The sequence below is a fragment of the Cydia splendana genome, chromosome 25 (genome assembly GCF_910591565.1).
Source record: "Cydia splendana chromosome 25, ilCydSple1.2, whole genome shotgun sequence".
In the NCBI taxonomy this organism is placed as follows: domain Eukaryota; kingdom Metazoa; phylum Arthropoda; class Insecta; order Lepidoptera; family Tortricidae; genus Cydia; species Cydia splendana.
The window spans coordinates 5,465,856-5,484,254 of NC_085984.1; the positions used below are offsets into that span (position 1 = coordinate 5,465,856).

The window sequence follows — 18,399 nt, forward strand, 5'->3', positions numbered from 1 at the left end:
CCGTGCATGTGAGTGGAATGTTTAAATTGTTTTAAAATAATAACGACTAAGATTATGACCGTGACTGTTTCTTATATCCAATTTTGTTTACTCCGAAATCAAGCAATGTTACTATCCGGTATCCGGCCGGATAGTAGGACACTATCCGTTATTCGGCCGGATATTAATATAATGGCCGGATAGGCAGGATCCGGATAGTAACCGAATATCCGGTGCATCTCTAGTAGAAACCAAAAACTTCCATCGATAGTATCTACCCTAATGGCAGGGTCGCCCTGTAAGGCTGACCTATGTAATATAAAAATCTTTCTGTTTTTTTTCTACTAAAGTAATAATATAAAACTGATTTGCAAAACCGAAGTGATCCCATGAGTGTTCCGTGAACAATGTTTTGCACGGAACACTAAAAATGAGACTGATTAGAGTTTACGTAATTTTTAAAAGATCATGAGATCTTTAATAAATGCATTAGCAAATGTTCAAGAGAATGATCTCTTGAACATTTGCTAAATTTTATGCGAATCTAAAGGCGTTGAGAGAACCGCATACATCTACAGTGTAATTAGAGTTATTGAGTTTAAAATATAAAAATCTGCAATTTTGAGATGTCTTATTGTGTATTGTTTGCAGGAAATACGCGTAGTAAACTAGAAAATAAAAAGAAGTCGGCTATTATTATCGGTACAATCCGTTTTTTTCTAAATTCTGATGTGAAATTACAAGATTATCTTTAAAGAAAAAAAGAAGTGGGATTGTTGTACAATCAAGTGTAAAAATATGAGTGCACAAATCATCTCAAAAATATGTCCCATAGCTCTTAGATTAGGTAATTTTGTGCTGTTCTCGGTAGGCCCTCTGGCCCAACAACGTATAACACAGCCATTGAAAACTAGTTTGAACTTGGAATTGGTTTATTGAGAATATGGTACCTAATAGTACATTGTGCAACGTGGGGGGTAAGTGAGATTTTGTAAGCGAGGTCTATAATTCTCGACAGCCGCAGCCTGGAGGGAATTAAAGACTCGACCTTACAATATGCTTACCCCCGGAGTTACACACATTTTTTTCATCACACTTGCAAAAATATGTCCCGTAGCTCTTAGATCAGCGAATTAGCAACTATGCGACATATTTTTGAGTAAATTATCTACGCCCATATTTCTACACTTGACTGTATCGTTTTGTTTTGTAAACATTTTGACGTGTCTTGAGCTTACAGGATATAACCAAACGGAGACGCCATGACTGTAATATTCGGTACAACATAGTATGCCGATTTTTGCGGGGGACCGGCACGTCAAATGTATACGTAACGTAAAAATAGCCATGTCAGATAAACGTCAGTCCATACAATGTGTAAGACCATTGGCCGCCTATTTTCGACAGAGGGGAATGCCTGTTAATGGCTACTCCGTATGGTTATATCCTCTAAGGTCTTGAGTGTATTGCTTCAAATTTGTGCGTTTTTGAAATAAAATCAACTTGATACATTCATTATTTTATTTATTTTCCTCGGTTCTTAATATTTTACAAATGTTTTGTACAAAATTATATTCTAAGTTATAAATTACATTGCAGCCTTATCCCTTCGTCTCACGTATAAAATTTCTTATTTACAATATTTTTAATATTAAATACAAATACTTTTTTCGTTCATTGTAGGATTATCTTCTGACCTAGGCCTTGTTTTGTAATAGTGGTAACAGACTATCGCACCGCACCAAGGTCATTGTGGGACGCACCCATAAGTAAGAGCGAGAAAGCGATATCTCTTTCTCGCTCTTACTTATCGGTGCGTCGCACTATGACCTTGGTGCGGTGCGATAGTGTGTTACGGCCTTAATATTACAAGATTTAACCGGCAACATTGATAAATGTACTTGACCAATGACAAGAGGCAATGACACCAGTGTTGCCAATTTTCAATTATAAAATTGTAACTTGTAGATTTTTAAGCAGACCCCCAATTTCCTGATTGACGTTATATGAGTTATATCATTCAATGCAGACATATTATTTTACACTTTGCCATATTTTCATACAGTCACCGACAGTTTAAATGTGAAATTTGTTATTTTAACACGCGTTAGAACTTAAAAGTGTATTTTAGATTATAAACATACACTAATTATACAAAATATAACAATTGACATGTTATTTTATCCACTCTCTTGACATATGTTACTGTAGAACTGTAGAGAATTTGCTCATATGTAAAGCGTAAAGCCTGTCCAGGAATATATGATCACGCGCCATGTTGCGGAATTTCATTGGAACTAATTTTGTATACTATACTGAACCGTTACCCTATACATGAGAATAACAGCGCCCTCTTAACAATGATCATATTACTGGTCAGGCTTTAGAAGATTTATGAGACGTACTTAAACTATTATTGACACTTGCCAAGTGACATTTATAAATTAGATGTTACAGTCAGCAAAATTATTCTTTGCGGTCATCTCAATAAATCTCCCCAAATCACATACACATTGGATTACTTTGTGGATTTTTAGCAACCAAAATGTTTTCTTTTTGAAATTAGGGCTAGGTATGAATTATTCTTTATTTTCATTTTTAAATTAGGTCACTAATTTTACTAGGTAACAGTGCAATAGGAATCAAGTCTTTAAACCACAAGAATATAAAAAATAGACTTTAGATACTTATAACTATACTCATGTAAATTATAAATAGACCGACATTACAAGATGAGCAAAATATTAAGGCCAACTTTTTTTTAACAAAAAATAACTTCTTTGTTTTAACACCTCGCAGACCTCGCTTCTCAAGTTCTCATCCACTCGATATCTGATCAACAAAGAGAGTCAAAAATCGATTCTAAATGTACACTTTTAAGGTCGTTATTTGATTAGCAAGTGCAATTTACAATTTACAATATACAATGCAATTTAGTAAAGTACTAAAATCACAGACATTCATTCGATTATTCTACTTATTTAGCTAGAAGTACCTATGATATATTATATATAGGCGTGACACGTGACTACGCCTATATATAAGTTTTCTAAAGTGGCCCACTGATTAACAGTCCGCCGGACGGTATCGGCCTGTCAGTTAGAACAAAATTTTGATAGTTCTGAACAACTGACAGGCCGATACCGTCCGGCGGACTGTTAATCAGTGGGCCCCTTAACGGCTGTTTGATTTGATACGCGAATGGGTGGAATCTTACAATCGTAGTCTGCATGAAATAGGTCATATTTACATGGGGTACAAAAAGTTAAAAATATAGGTAGTAGATCACTTCATTATTTGATTTGAGTCACATTTAAATCACCTTGGCAATACTTGCTTCAGCCACTCAAAATATACAAACCACAACAATTATACATTAAAATTGAAAAAACAGTTTTTGTAGTATAGACACAAAAATCCCGTATTAGTTTCATCTGGCACAACAGATTTAGGATATAATATTTTACACGTACTCGTAGGTACTAAAATATATACAGACCGTATACCCTTTTAAGTGGATGGACAGGGTTAATACACCCTGTATTAGTCAAGATTAATAATAACGTTTTTTTCTATCTATCTACTTACCCATAGTCCATTTCTGGGTTGCACTTTCAAATCACTTAAGATCACTCTAGTCTCTTAACCAGTGGATTTTTTCCACGAAAAATACTTTTTTGCGAACCGCAACTCTATAAAACTTTGCTTGCACGCGAGCTCCGAGTAATTTTAGAGCCCGACCAAGATAACTCTGCAGCTTTTGATAGCACAGACTGTGCAAGGGTTACTTAAACGTCATAATTACATAGAAGTTTTTAAAATACAAAGTCTTGGCTATCAGAATCGCTGCAGAGCTATATTGGTCTGACTCTATTAATTTCTTACTTCGATCGAAAATGCACGTAGCTCATATTTGGTGTGTATTCACTTTGCGCATGACTGTGGCGCCACCCTGGCGGGCATGGACACATTATTTATCTGACAATTGACAGCTGTCAAATAGTTTGGGGCATGGGGATGTCAAAAGTTCACAATTGTCCCGTCGTTTCTTCCACCACGCACTTCACACATAGTCTTAGCCAATACCACAGAATAAGTAATAGTATTATCATACCGAACGGCCACGCACTGCCCCGCCCCGACTCGCATGACCTCGCCCCGCGACTGGCCGCGACATGAATCTGGCGGACTACTGGCGTCCTCTCAGTAAAGCGACTTACCCACACATACACAATGACGCGTGTACACACGTACCGCGCACACATATAAACGCAAATAATATTTGATGTATGGCGTGTCCGCCCTGTGCCAATACATACAATATAGTCAATATCTCTCTATATTTATATTATATACACATTCTACAATTTAACTGTTCTTTATATACTCGCATATAACATCGGCGTGCATTTCACTGACTCCAATCTGCACCAGCTGTTGCTTGTTAACTAAAAACAAGGATTCCCCGTCGATTTCGTGCTCTGACAACACTGAGATTGTCTCTGCCCAGTCGAATTTTGACAGGTGGGACGCCAGCTGGTCGACCTGTCAAACAAATGTTGCTCGTGTGAAAAATAGTTTGGACTTCCGGTTCGAGCGCCATCTTGATGGTCACGCGTCGTGATCAATTGCTTTGTTTTTTGCTCATTAATATTGTTTAAAGTGTAATATCGGTAGCCTATTATACAGTAAACTAATGTGGTAGTGTGCAGTGAATGGAGAATTTATCTTGAAGCACGTTTAACCATCATTTTGGAGTCAACGGCCGGTTGTCCACGTGTTTCTTGTAAAGCCCGCTATCGCTTTACAAGAGCTAAATCACCGTACACTGTCTTGTACTAACCGTACAATTTCAATCGTTTTACCCTGCTACTACGACCTTGATACTGGCGAAATAGCCCCAATGGGCTGAAGCCATAATTTTAAAAGAATGAATGAATGAATGAAAAATAGTTTGACTAAAGCCGGGTACTCGTTAGCGAGCTGTAACCGTAACCGTTGCATGTACTGTAACCAAAAAACATAGTGTGTACGCAATTCGCAAACCTGCTGCGAGCGGTACGCGAGCGGCTCGCAGCGAGCCGACGTTTACAACGTACTCATTTCTGAACCCATAACGTTGCACGTAACTGTAACTGTGACTGATACCAAAAACATAGTGTGTACGTGGTTCGCGAGCCTGCAAGTCCTGCAACGAACGCTACACGAGCAACTCGCAGCGATCCGACGATCGTCGGTTTTTGCCGCGAACCAAAGGGCGCTCGCAGTGCGCTCGAGGACGTCAAGATCAGTTGTTGCTAGCCGCTGCGAACCAACTATATTATTCGAGTATTTCTTCGTCATGGGTGAATGGTCAGACGATAAATGTATTTTGCTGATAGACGCCTACAGGGAAAATAGTGTACTATGTAGTATACTAAGTAAGTATTCTATGGATCTTCTTTCCCGATACATTCTATGAATCCCCCATCATCGTGGCCGTTTATGATCATCGAGTAGGCATCTAGGCCAACATGTATGCTGAAAGCGAGAAATACTTCACCGTGGAGTTACAAACCAAAACTGCGGATCAGATCCGACTTGAGTGGCCTTCTCGTACACACTAGAACCTCGTTACTGTATCTGTTTGGTTACAGTTACAGCTCGCAAAATGAGTACGCTCGGTGAAAGCGTTCCGGCGACGTCGCGAGCCGAAACTGTAACATGCGTACACACTAGAACCTCGTACTGTATCTGTTTGGTTACAGTTACAGCTCGCAAAATGAGTACGCTCGGTGAAAGCGTTCCGGCGACGTCGCGAGCCGAAACTATAGCTGGTCAAACAGATCTTGTCAGTAGAAAAGGCGCGAAATTCAAATTTTCTATGAGACGAAATCCCTTCGCGCCTACATTTTTCGAATTTGCCGCCTTTTTCTACTGACAAGATCTGCTTGACCAGCTATAGAACCTCGTTACTGTATCACGCATGTTACGGTTACGGCTCGCAAATGAGTATCCGGCTTAAGACCAAAAAAAGCCCCCACGAAATTACCTAAATACACTCTATCTAGAGTTAGACCAAGAGAAGTCTGCAACGATTTTGATAGCACACGCAATGCAAGTGTTATTTTAAACGTCAAATTTCTATGACATAATGACGTATAAATAACACTTGCACTGCGTGTGCTATCAAAATCGTTGCAGACTTCTCTTGGTCTAACTCTAACTCTATGCGCTTTTGAGCAAAGTATTTACTCTTTTCTTTTCAGGTTTTGCCTGTAACAGTTTCGTAAGTAAAAAAGTATAAAAAAAACTTACCGTCCAAGACTTGATTGCAGATGGCGTTAGATTCGCGAAAGGTTGATCCGAATCTGAAATGAAGAAATAGTTAAACATAATTATGGTCTCAAAGAATAATACTTATATGTTGAATGGATAAGACCCTATATCAGTAGGTATAGATACATTAAGCCTCCTCCACACTCGTGCGCGAATCGAGGCGCGAAGCCGCGAACGCGAGTGTGGACGCGATTTTCGCAGACAGCGAAATCGACTCACACTCGCGTTCGCGGCTTCGCCCGCGATTCACGCGCATAGTCTGGAGGGGGCTTCTATTATTACCTAGATGACATTTGGCGAGGTAAAATAAAATAAAAACCATAATTGATACATTTGCATAAGCATATTCAGCATCACCTTTTCCGAAAACCGTAAGTCGTTTTTGAGATACATGGAAACATTCATTCATACGTGATACGTGTGCACAAAATAGCTTCTCATCCTATATACATTTATGCATATATAGTACCATGCACCGTGTACGTGCCGTCGGTGGGAAAAAGAAAATGTTTAGGATTACAGATTTAAGAAAAATATTGACCTGGCAACATTGACCACTGTGATATTTTGTATTTCATGTTATATTGTTGGTGAAGCAGATCTTGTCAGTAGAAAAAGGCGGCAAATTTGAAAAAAGGAGGCGCGAAGGGTTATCGTCTCATAGAAAATTTGAATTTCGCGCCTTTTTCTACTGACAAGATTTGCTTGACCATCTTATATCTATACAGTGTGGAAAGATAAGTCGGGCCCTGGAGGGAAACTACCTTAAATCCTTAAGCTGGCTCATTTTACTTAAAGGAGACATTCCTTTATTTTTAAAAAGAAACAAAACTGCATTCAAAGATTTTCTAAAAATCGCTTGCCTCGCCCGGGACTAGAACCGACCAAAAATTCCAAAAAATAAAAACCCACAATTTTATTCTACTAGTCGATACAGTTAATGTTAACATTTTTCCAAGGAATTTTTCTTAGACTCGTCTGTCGTACAAAATATCCATAAAATCTAATATTTAGTACTCAAGATTTTTTTAGACAAGCCAAATTGAAGAAAAAAAGAAAAATACTTTGAATGCAGTTTTGTTTCTTTTTAAAAATAAAGGAATGTCTCCTTTAAGTAAAAAGAGCCAGCTTAAGGATTTAAGGTAGTCTCCCTCCAGGGCCCGACTTATCTTTCCACACTGTAAGTGTATATGCTAACGAATACGACTGAAGGACTTGTATCCATGGCCATGCAATAAATAAATAAATAATGAGGTTTTAGGTATGACTTATGGTATTATTTTGTTTCTAGGTATGTATTATATTAAGTTTGTATGCACTAATAAAACAATAAATGATATTATGTGATATGTGATTCCGATGCGATGCTCGGATCTCCTAAACTGTACGGGTAATTATAAAAATGGTATAATTATCAATTCTCTCACCTTCGTCGCATTTTTCTTCACTTATAATTTTAGTATCTTCACTCTTTTCCCTTTCCTCATTACATTTCACAGTTTCAGCCTCACTCTCTATCGCATCATCTTCATTCAGGTTTAAATCGGAAATGCTCAGTATTTTACTATTATCTTTTATAAGCTTCCCATCTTCTGTTCTGTGCTTATATGTTTCTTCTCTCTTTGGCTCTAGTGATAGATCTGCGTTTTGGTAAATTATTTTCTCTTTTAGCGGTTTCCGGATCTGAAAAAGATTTATTGCATTTCATTAAACTTTGGTAACATTCGGATCCTCAACTTCTTTGGACACGTGTCTCGGCGAGACGGAATATCCATACAACGTCTAGTTGTGCAAGGAAGAGTGGGAGGTGGCTAGAGGAAGATCTCTAATGAGATGGACCGTCCAAATCAAAGCCAGTGTGTCGGCCACAGTAAGCGAATGCTCACGGAAAGCAGCTCTGCGGGAGGAATGGCGACGTGTCGTTAAGCGAGTCGCTCAAAAGTTTACATAATAGCCGCTACCACTCTGTCAAGAGTGTAATGAAGAAGAAGAACATTACGGTAAAGTTGACGAAACATAAAGTGAGCCGATCTTGTTCAAACTTGTTCGAGAGATCGGCTCACTTTATATTTCGTCAACCTTAACATTATAGATTAAAATGGAAACATCGAAATATAAAACTTTCGACAATATATTTTTTTACACTCGTACTTACTTTCAAAGATTCAAAGAATTTATTTGCATAGAACACAGTTATGAGGTGTTACAAAATAAAATGAATCCGTGCATTCAGTCTGCATGCAGGCGTGCAAATATTGTAAAAACAGGCAATATTTACAAAGCTTAAAATAATATAAATATAGGTAAAAATGCTTAAAAGTTATCTTTAAAAGTTTCATTAGGTTTTTATAAAAGAAGAGGTGCATTAGGGTAACTGCAAAAACGGGGTAATCTTGAAAATCACTCATATCTATACTATACTACAAATTGAATCAAATGTTTTAGAACATACAAAATAATATAATAAGGAATAACACTTACAGGGAATGCTGTATTAGACTCTTGTATGACGTATCCATCCAGAACATGCGTTAATATGTAATGATCCGTATCCTCTTTCCGCACACTACCATTCGCTATCTGCAGCTCGCTTCCTTTAAAATCATTTATAGAAGTAACTGTGAATTTTCTATTTACTTCTTTAACCTCTTTAGCCTCTACTTTAGCAGGTTTTGTCTCTACTTCTGGTTTTTTAACTTCTACAGTTTTTTCATCTTTAATATTAGTTTTTGATTTGGGAGTTTCTTCTTTTTTAACTTTAGCTTTTGTAACTTCTTTCGGCTTTGTAACTGTTTCTATAATAGGTTTTTCTATATGTTGTTCTGGTTTTGTGATTGTTTCTATTTTCGGTGTTTCTGTGGTTCGTTTTGGCGTTTTAGGTTCTGGCGTTCTACTTGTAGTCATTTCTAATGATTTTGCCTTTGTTTTTTTTTCTGTTTTTGATTGAATTTCTTGTTTATTAGGCTGTGGTGTCTTGTTTGTATTCGGTTTTTGTTCATCTATTGATGCACTTAATACAAAAGGTATAGAACTTGGTGCTGGTGTATCTATTACTAATGGTTCTTTAACTGATGCCGATGGTCCTATTTTTAATAATTCTATATTAAGTCTCGATGTTTCCATTTTCGGTAATTCTGCAATTGATTTCGCCGTTTCTATTCTCACTATTTCTGTATTCGGTTTTGATGTTTCTGGTTTTAATGGTTCCGTATTACCCTCTGATGTTACAAATTTCATGGGTTCCGTAGGTGTAATTTTTGTTGGAGAATGCAATTTTTCTATACGTATCACGACGTCCGGTTGCACCGGTTGAGGTTCTGTTCTTATTAGGGGTCTATTAAGAGCTTGAGCTGCTTGAGTAAAAACTGTGTTTCTAACTAACTTATCGCTTTCGATTTGAACATTATCTTTAGTCGGTGGTATGACTTTCATATCAACAACTTGAGGCTTTTCCTTAGCGATGTTGGCTTGTGTTCCGGTAGATGCAGTCTCGACATTCCTTGATACTAGCTTAAAGTCTCTAACAGGGGTGGGTATATAACTAATAGTCCTACCGTTTGCGGTTTCCATCACACTTACGGTCTGATTATTAGGTATTTTCCTTTTAGTCTCATCGGGTGATTCGCTCTTTCTTTTCCTATTTACTTCGTTAAGACTTTGATTTGGTCTAGGTCCAGTTATGGTCTGGGAACCGCTCGGCATGTACTGGTTTTGGATTGGCGTTACACTCCTTGGTTTAGGTTGTATGTGTCTGTAGGGACTCTGATTGTAATGCCTGATAGGAATTGGAGGAGGAATTGGTGGAAGAATTGGAATTGGGTTGCTTGGTATAGGGACTTTTTTATTTAATGCATTTGCTTGCATAACATTATTTGGTATGTTGCTAGTAATAGTAAGTGGTCTTGGACTGTTTACTGCTCTGATATCACCGACATTTTGTGGAGCAATTTGTCTAATATCAACAGTGTTTGGAGCATATTTTACATTTTGCATCGGAGACACTGTGACTTGTGGTTGTCTCACATTCTGTTGTCTCATCCCTTGCAATTCTGCGACTTTCTGCATATTTACTAAATTGTGATTCATATTACCTGTCCGATCTTGTGTTTGGGTAACATTCGTCATTGTATTTTGGTTTGCCATTGGTATTGTATTCGGCATGTTACTATTGTAAACCCTATCATTGCTAACTATACTGGCCATATTTTGGTTTTGAGTAATATTAACACCGACATTAGTAGGTTTCTGTACGTTTTGCACAACATTACTTATTGGCATTACATTCTGTCCTGTATTTATTACATTTGGAGCAATATTACTAACGTTTTGGCCTACATTTATTACATTTTGACCTATATTAACGTTTTGACCAGTAATCTGTCCGATATTTGGCATCATTTGGACTACATTAGACATTTGCCTGGGGTCCATCTGTATCATTTGCTGTGGGTAGTAGCCCTGCAGGTTCTGAAGGTACATCTGATTTTGGTCCATGTGCTGAGGGACGGAAGGCATCATGTTGCTTGGCATCTGCTGCATGTATATGACCTGGTTTTGAGGGCGGACCTGGTTCTGTATCCATGGCGGTGGGTTTTGTGGATTTATGTAAAGCGTTTGATTCGGTTGGATCTGTTCGCCTGGAATATAAATATTGCTACAATAAATATTCTGTTAGAATAGAATATCATTTATTTCAGTATAAGTACGCAGTTATACAATACATACACAGAAAAGAAACTTGTACACTGTAACTAGTGTAACTACACTGAAAAGGGTGAACATTCAGCACAATGCTAGGTCCTACTGGGACATTATCCGACGCTGGTCTTCCGTGAACACCTGTATGGACCTGTATGGAGCGTAGTAGGGTAGGGTAGAGCGTAGGGGGCTGTAATGAATATAATGATCTGTGCATTTTACATTAACGCGAATAATGTTTTGTTAAGTCACCCCTTTTTTAAGTTTATTGTGTTTGTGACTGGTTTGTGGGATAAAGTGTCTGTAGTATTTGCAGTTGCACTACTCTTTATATTTGTACCATCATTCTCTTGCCCTTGTCCCGTTCCCTACTCTTTATATTTGTATATTCAGGTGAATATACAAATATATATACCTAAGTAAAGTATATTACCTGGCTGGACTAGGATCTGCGTCTCGTAGATCAGCCGGACGGGGCACAGCATCACCTGCTGCTGTTGTGGTTGGCTGAAACGACATAAGTTCATGTTTAGAACTATGGAGGGCTCGGAACCGGTATTGAAATACCTGTTAAGATCTTTCTCAAACCGTTATATTATTTCGTTAATTAAAAACCTGGTTAATTGATGGAACGCGAACTTAAAAAACTACGTTCTCTCTCCCAACCGGTAAGATGGTTCGCAAGGAACGATATAATACCGGTTACTCTTGGCTTACGGAGACTCTCGGTTAAACTTGTTGTCATTCGTGAAAGAGATAGCAATACTTACTCGTTCTATCTTGCTTCGATATTTTCAAATTAACCGGTTAATTTCGTTCCATAAAAACGGAAGGGGAACGAATTTGGCATAAATCAGTATCTCAATAGAACAGTTTTTTAACCGGTAACCGCAAACGGAAACAAAACTATATTCGTTCCCATGTGAATAAACGAAACCGGTTTGAAAAATAAAACGGTTTCCGAGCCCTGGAACTATGTTCCTTCTGTGTTCTTCCTGGTGCAAACGTTATCTATTACGATTCAACGCGGAAACGCAGTGAGCGTGGTGGGAACTTTTGCGCCTGGTATGACTCGGGGTGGGTTATTTGATTAGTGGTTGTTGGTTTGGTTTATGTTTTTTTTTATGTTGGTTTTTGTTTTTGTCTTTTGTACCTATTTGATGTATGATTTTGTTGTGTATTAGTGTGTTTTGTTGTGTGTTAAGTGATGTAGGATGGATTATTGTATTACTTATTGTATTTTTTGGGCTAGTCTTTTATTCTTATGTTCAAACTTCCCAAAGTTGGGTCCCTATGCCAATAGAGGTAGACTCATCATCTTCCTCGCGTTGTCCCGGCATTTTGCCACGGCTCATGGGAGTCTGCTTGGCAAGTAATCCCAAGAATTGGCGTAAGAACTAGTTTTTATGAAAGCGACTGCCATCTGACCTTCCAACCCAAAGGGTACCTAAACTAGGCCTTATTGGGATTAGTCTGGTTTCCTCACGATGTTTTCCTTCACCGAAAAGCGACTGGTAAATATCAAATGATATTTGTTCTAAATTTTTACGAGACAAAAGAAATGCTACTTGGTTTTAAAGTTGAAATTCCATTGAAATTGTGTACATCGCAATGCCCAATGCAATCGCAATGCACGAGGTAGTAATGGATAGAACAACTCGCCAAAACTAATAGGCCAATCTAATACGATCTGTTTCCGATATGATACTGATTTTGAGTGTCAAAAGTGATGTTTTTGATTGAAGAAATGTCGCTTTTGACACTGACAGATTCAGATATAAATTTATTTATGTGTGAATAATAATTATTTGATTCAACTCACCCCATTTGGTCTGGCTGACACATTTGTTGCTGCATCTGAAAAACGGAAGTTTATTTTAAGTCACGTATTCAAGATTATTTATAAATAACTAGCCCGCAACTTCACCTGCGTGTAATGATGATGATTGATAAAGACTAACCTATTTCTTTCCCCGGGCCTCAAATTATCTTCATACCGCTGCCGCTATAACAAATACTAAAAACCGGACAAGTGCGAGTCGGACTCTCCCACCGAGGGTTCCGTACTTTTTAGTATTTGTTGTTATAGCGGCAAAAGAAATAAATCATCTGTGAAAATTTAAACTGTCTAGCTATCACGGTTCATGAGATACAGTCTGGTGACAGACAGACAGACGGACAGCGGAGTTTTAGTAATAGGGTCCCGTTCAGGGCTCGGAAACCGTTTTATTTTTCAAACCGGTTTCGTTCATTCACCCGGGAACGAAAAGGATTCGTTTCCGTTTGCAGTTACCGGTTAAAGAACTGTTGTATTAAGATACTGATTTATACCTAATTCGTTCGTCTTCTGTTTTTGTGGAACAAAATTAACCGGTTAAATTGAATGTATCGAAGCGAGATAGAACGAGTCAGTATTGCTATCTCTTTCACGTATGACAACGAGTTTAACCGAGAGTCTCGGAAAGCCAAGAGTAACGGGTATTATATCGTTCCCAGCGAACCATAAAGTTCCGTACCCTCTTCTTACCGGTTAGGAGAGAGAACGTAATTTTTTAGTTCGCGTTCCATTAATTAACCGGTTTTTTAAAGAACGAAATAATATAACGGTTTTGGAACGATATTAACAGGTATTTCAATACCGGTTCCGAGCCCTGGTCCCGTTTTTACCCTTTGGTTACGGAACCCTAAAAAGTACGGAACCCTCGGAGGGCGAGTCCGACTCGCACTTGTCCGGTTTTTTAGTAATTAAGCGCTTAAAGTATAGCCTGTCGTAATTATAATATCGACGCCTAAAATTTCTTGCCGTTAAAAGAGTTCATATTTCAAAAATAATTTACCACAGTTCTATTATAGTAAAGAAAGTTTTGGCTTGTAAATACATACCTAATGTAGGTAATTATTTCAAGCCTCATTACCTAAAACCATGGACTATCATAGACCTAATCACCGATATAGAAATCAACACACAGTTTTGGCGCCATCCGATACAAAGTATCATTTATCAATGACTAAAGAAACGGGACGTCCGGCTGAACTTCAAAATGGCGAAGTAGTCCCGAGAATATTTTTTTGTTTTTTGCTTAATACGGCCCACGGCCTCGCGCCCAAAGGGGCCTCGCGCGAGGCCCCTTCGGTGGGGCACATAGAAAGAAAGGGGCCTCACAGATGCGACTTCGCCGATGGCTAGATTAGTTCACGCTACTGCTAGCTAGATCAGTACGGTTACCATCAGCAAAGTTACATATGTCTTTGCCATCAGTTTGTCACTGAAGTAAACGCCGTCGAGAACGTAATTTACTTTCTATACATCTCGCTCGCACTCGCATATTAGTGCAAACGGGATGTATAGAAAGTAAATTACGTTCTCGACGGCGTTTATGTCAGTGAGAAACCGTACAGATGTAGTGCATAATTATTTTCCATCGTATTTTCACGGAAACGTACGAACGTGTCTTGCTATTTCAGTCAGTCTCGGTACAAAAAGTACTGAGGTTGACTGAAGTAGCGTGGCAAATTCGAACGTTTCCGAGAACATACGATGGAAAATAATTATGCACTACATCAGGACCGAACAACGGCATGCTCTGAGACACACTTTTGACAATGGTGAAATCATCATAAATTTAAAAGAAGCAATTTTTTTAAACAAAATGACAAAAAACATCATTAGAGTTAGACCAAGAAGTCTGCAGAGATTTTGACAGCCCACGCAGTGCAAGTATTATTTTAAACGTCAAACTTATATGAAATTGTGATGCCGTACCTACTTATAAGTGACGCACTGCGTGTTCTATCAAAATCGTTGCAGACTTTTCCTGGTCTAACTCTACCAGTTTACTAAACTTAGGTACCGAACAACGTCTGCTCAATGCTCTACGACACACTTTTGACATGGGGAAAGTAAACCATCATTTTAAAAGTATTATTTTTTAAAACGTCAAAAAATACATTATCCTCCTTTTGCGTCCCGCAATCCAGTACAATTTGTAAGTACTGTACAAATATCACTAAGTTCACTTACAACGTTTTTTTTATTCACAGACCACGTGTAGTGTAGTTTGTATTCAATAACAATAGTCGGCTAACGTCGTAAACTGACAGCACAACTTAATTCGCAACCAAAAAAAATATTCGATGCCTTTGTTCGAACTTCGCAAAACAACTACCTGCTCCCTCCAATTCACCCTTCATAAATCTAGGATTTATAATAAAACAAAAAAAACTACAAATCTTGAACCCTATTTCTATAAAAGCGGAGTTCAAAATCAAATGCCAGTTTAAAAGGAATTCTAATCGAAATTGATTTGGCGAATAAAAGAGAGCTCTATGCGTATGACGATTGGGTTGGTTTTGGATTGAAATGAGTTTTAATAATAAGTTCGGATGAAAGCAGGGACGTCGGACATTTTTAGTATTTTTTGCGTGCGTAGGCACGGGACAGTTATCGATCTTGATTTATCGATAATTTGGGCGTTATTTTCGAGATTTTCGACCGCGCTTGATAAAGTAAAATTAGGTAAAACTCGGATAGTCAAATGCTTTTATAAATAGTATGTGTACGTACTGTTGGCGTGAAATTGATTGCGTTAGATATAATTACGAAGATAAATTATTAATGTATAACCCATGTCACTTTCCTAACTGAACCTTATTACAATGAAACGTAATAAGTCCTGATCAGTGTTTCGAAACACTACGTGGCCGTTTCGATTGCAAATGTATATTTAAATTTTTAAATACATAGAAATTCTAATCTAATCTAATCTCATAAGGTTTATTCTTTCAAATAAATATTACTCTTCTTCTTAAATATCTACACGCTTCATCATCAAAGTCAAGACTCATAAATATTATAATAAAAAATAATACACACTTAACTAAAACTTGTCGTGGTTGTGGTACTTAACAATTACCCAATTCTTTGTGGTACCTATATTTGGCAATATGATAAGTACTGAGATGAACCGTGAAAATTATCAACATCTCCACATACCCGCAGGTACTTTATTGTTGCAATAAAAAAAGCTTGGTGTTTGAAAGAATGTTATTTAACGGAGTAATTGGTAAACATTTTGGACCGATACTTGACAAAATATGACAATACGGTAAGTAGTATAAGTAGTTCGTTTTTTTAGCATAGGAAAAGACTACGCGATCTTGACGTGTCCATTAAATGAAAAACGCTTTTTTTTTAAATCAATAACTATTACTTGTGAAAGCAAAAGAATGTAAATAATCGCATATGATTCATAATTGTTACATATTTGCCGTGACTTATTTGTCAAAAGTGATTTTCAATAAAAAGACACGTCAAGACTGTTTACCTTTTATCTAATTAGGTATAATAGGAAGTAAGTATATCTAAAATAATTGTATGGAATTAATGCTCAAGTAAACGAACAATATACTTCCCTACCTTAGTAGTTCATTAAATTAAATTATTGTCGGAAATAATGCAAACCTATGTACTAAGAACAAGCAATAGTAAACTATTGTGTAACAAAAATCAGACAAGCGAAAGAAACTTACTTAACTTTCCCAAACCTTCTATAAATTAAATTCCATCAGGGCCTAATTGAAATAATAAATATCTGGGAGACCAAGCTTTGCTCGGACAACATATAAAAACTCAAATATGCGCGTTTTCCCAGAGATAAGACCTAGCTAGATCGATTTATCGCCCCCGAAAACCCCCATATAGCAAATTTCATCGAAATCGCTAGAGCCGTTCCCGAGATCCCCGAAATATATAAATAAACAAGAATTGCTCGTTTAAAGGTATTAGATAAAATGTCAACATAATCACGAAATCATCGATATCGATATCCGAGTATCGTATCCATCCCAAACACATCACTAATCTAATATAGAACACCCTGGGGGCAAGAAGTTCCTATAAATATTGCACAAGTGCAACAGAGATGCACAGATAAGGCTCTCTGAGGGAGGAACAGAGACAAAAGCTGACGTCCAATCAAAAGAAGTCTCTATTGACAAATGATAATCCCACGATATCATAGATATAGTCACACACATATGCATAACACAAGAAAACATTACTATCTGAGCAATAAGTTAACTAAAGTTCAATAACCATACTAATTAATTACTAAACTCATTAGTCATAATTGATATCCGAATACAGAATGTGACACGGGAATTCCTTTCCTAAAATAACACTACACTACTCGAGATATCATCAACATTTTAGCCGTACACTGCTCGTTGTTGGGGTTAGTATCGATTTTACACTCAAATTACACTATAAAACACTGTTCCACTTCGATTTTTCACAAAATAATCACAACACACACTTACCATTGCTGTTTGGCAGCTATGGGCACATCCACAACACACTTATCTTAAAGAAATCGTGTTTAAATGAAATTAAAACTACATGAACGTTCTGTCCGACATGTTGCCTCACAAAATAGCTGCACGAATAACATAAAGCGCCTATCAAGCCGCTCCGACACCCCGTACCACTAAACTCAGAGGAAACCCAAACAATACGATGATTTGACCGTACCGTCTAAGAAAAACACGACAGTTTTATCGATTTTTCGATGACGCGCGCGTTTTTAGTACAGGCCACCCTAACCAATGGCGGCGTTCTGAATTCAAAGGCATCGTATTGGACGGAACTAGTTTCGAAATTTAAACACGTTCTATGACCCCAAATATCCGTCAGCGCTCGAGTACGCGAGGGAATGTTATCTTTATCTCACTTCAGCTTACGGGAAAAAAAACCACGCGTGAAAGAGATAGTTGCAATTTGTGGTGTCAGACGCGTAAAGATTCTACTTTTGTTTAAGAAATACGAAAGATTATACACTTTTTTGCGAGCCCATAGAGTCGAATATTGGTCTTAGTTTTGCGAGATCAATTATTCTACTATGACGTCAACAGTATGGCTGATCGCGTATAAATTACTTGGTTTGATAGGCCTTTTTGCGTGCAATAAAAAGGTACTTTTATTTTATTTTACTTGTGGGTTGAAGGGGACATGGGCTATGGCAGACCCTAGCTGCCATAATAGATACGAAGTATACAGCTAACATACTAAAAATAGTTTGTTTTAAGACTTCAAGTAAACATATTTTAGTCCCACGGTAAATTAATTTTTTTGGAGCTAATACGATAAATTGATTAACAAGTTAGATTTTGAAGATCTTTATACACGTCATATGAAATCAAAATTATTACTTCAGGTACAAAAATTGTAATCTGTATTATTGAGCCTTTTTTTAAAAAAGCTAAAAAGACGCAATTTCGTCTGCGAGCATACGAATGATAAGATCAGTTTGATGATAGTGTTGAATTTTATTTACGATTTTTAACAGGTGTTTTGGTTTGCCTTGTCTAGTATATTATCATATGAAATAGTATAATATGATTTACAGA

The 18,399-nt window shown here is 37.4% G+C and overlaps 1 protein-coding gene across 1 annotated transcript; it reads right to left on the bottom strand.

The window, feature by feature from the left end:
- Positions 1-4,280: 4,280 nt before the first annotated feature.
- Positions 4,281-18,121, bottom strand: LOC134802970 (titin homolog). Its single transcript, XM_063775705.1, has 7 exons — positions 17,314-18,121; positions 12,818-12,852; positions 11,429-11,502; positions 8,779-10,934; positions 7,725-7,980; positions 6,277-6,329; positions 4,281-4,524 (listed from the first exon to the last, which is right to left on the bottom strand). The coding sequence occupies exons 1-7, from the start codon at positions 17,314-17,316 to the stop codon at positions 4,348-4,350; spliced, it is 2,754 nt and encodes a 917-aa protein (XP_063631775.1). The 5' UTR covers positions 17,317-18,121; the 3' UTR covers positions 4,281-4,347.
- Between the last annotated feature and the right edge of the window lie 278 nt (positions 18,122-18,399).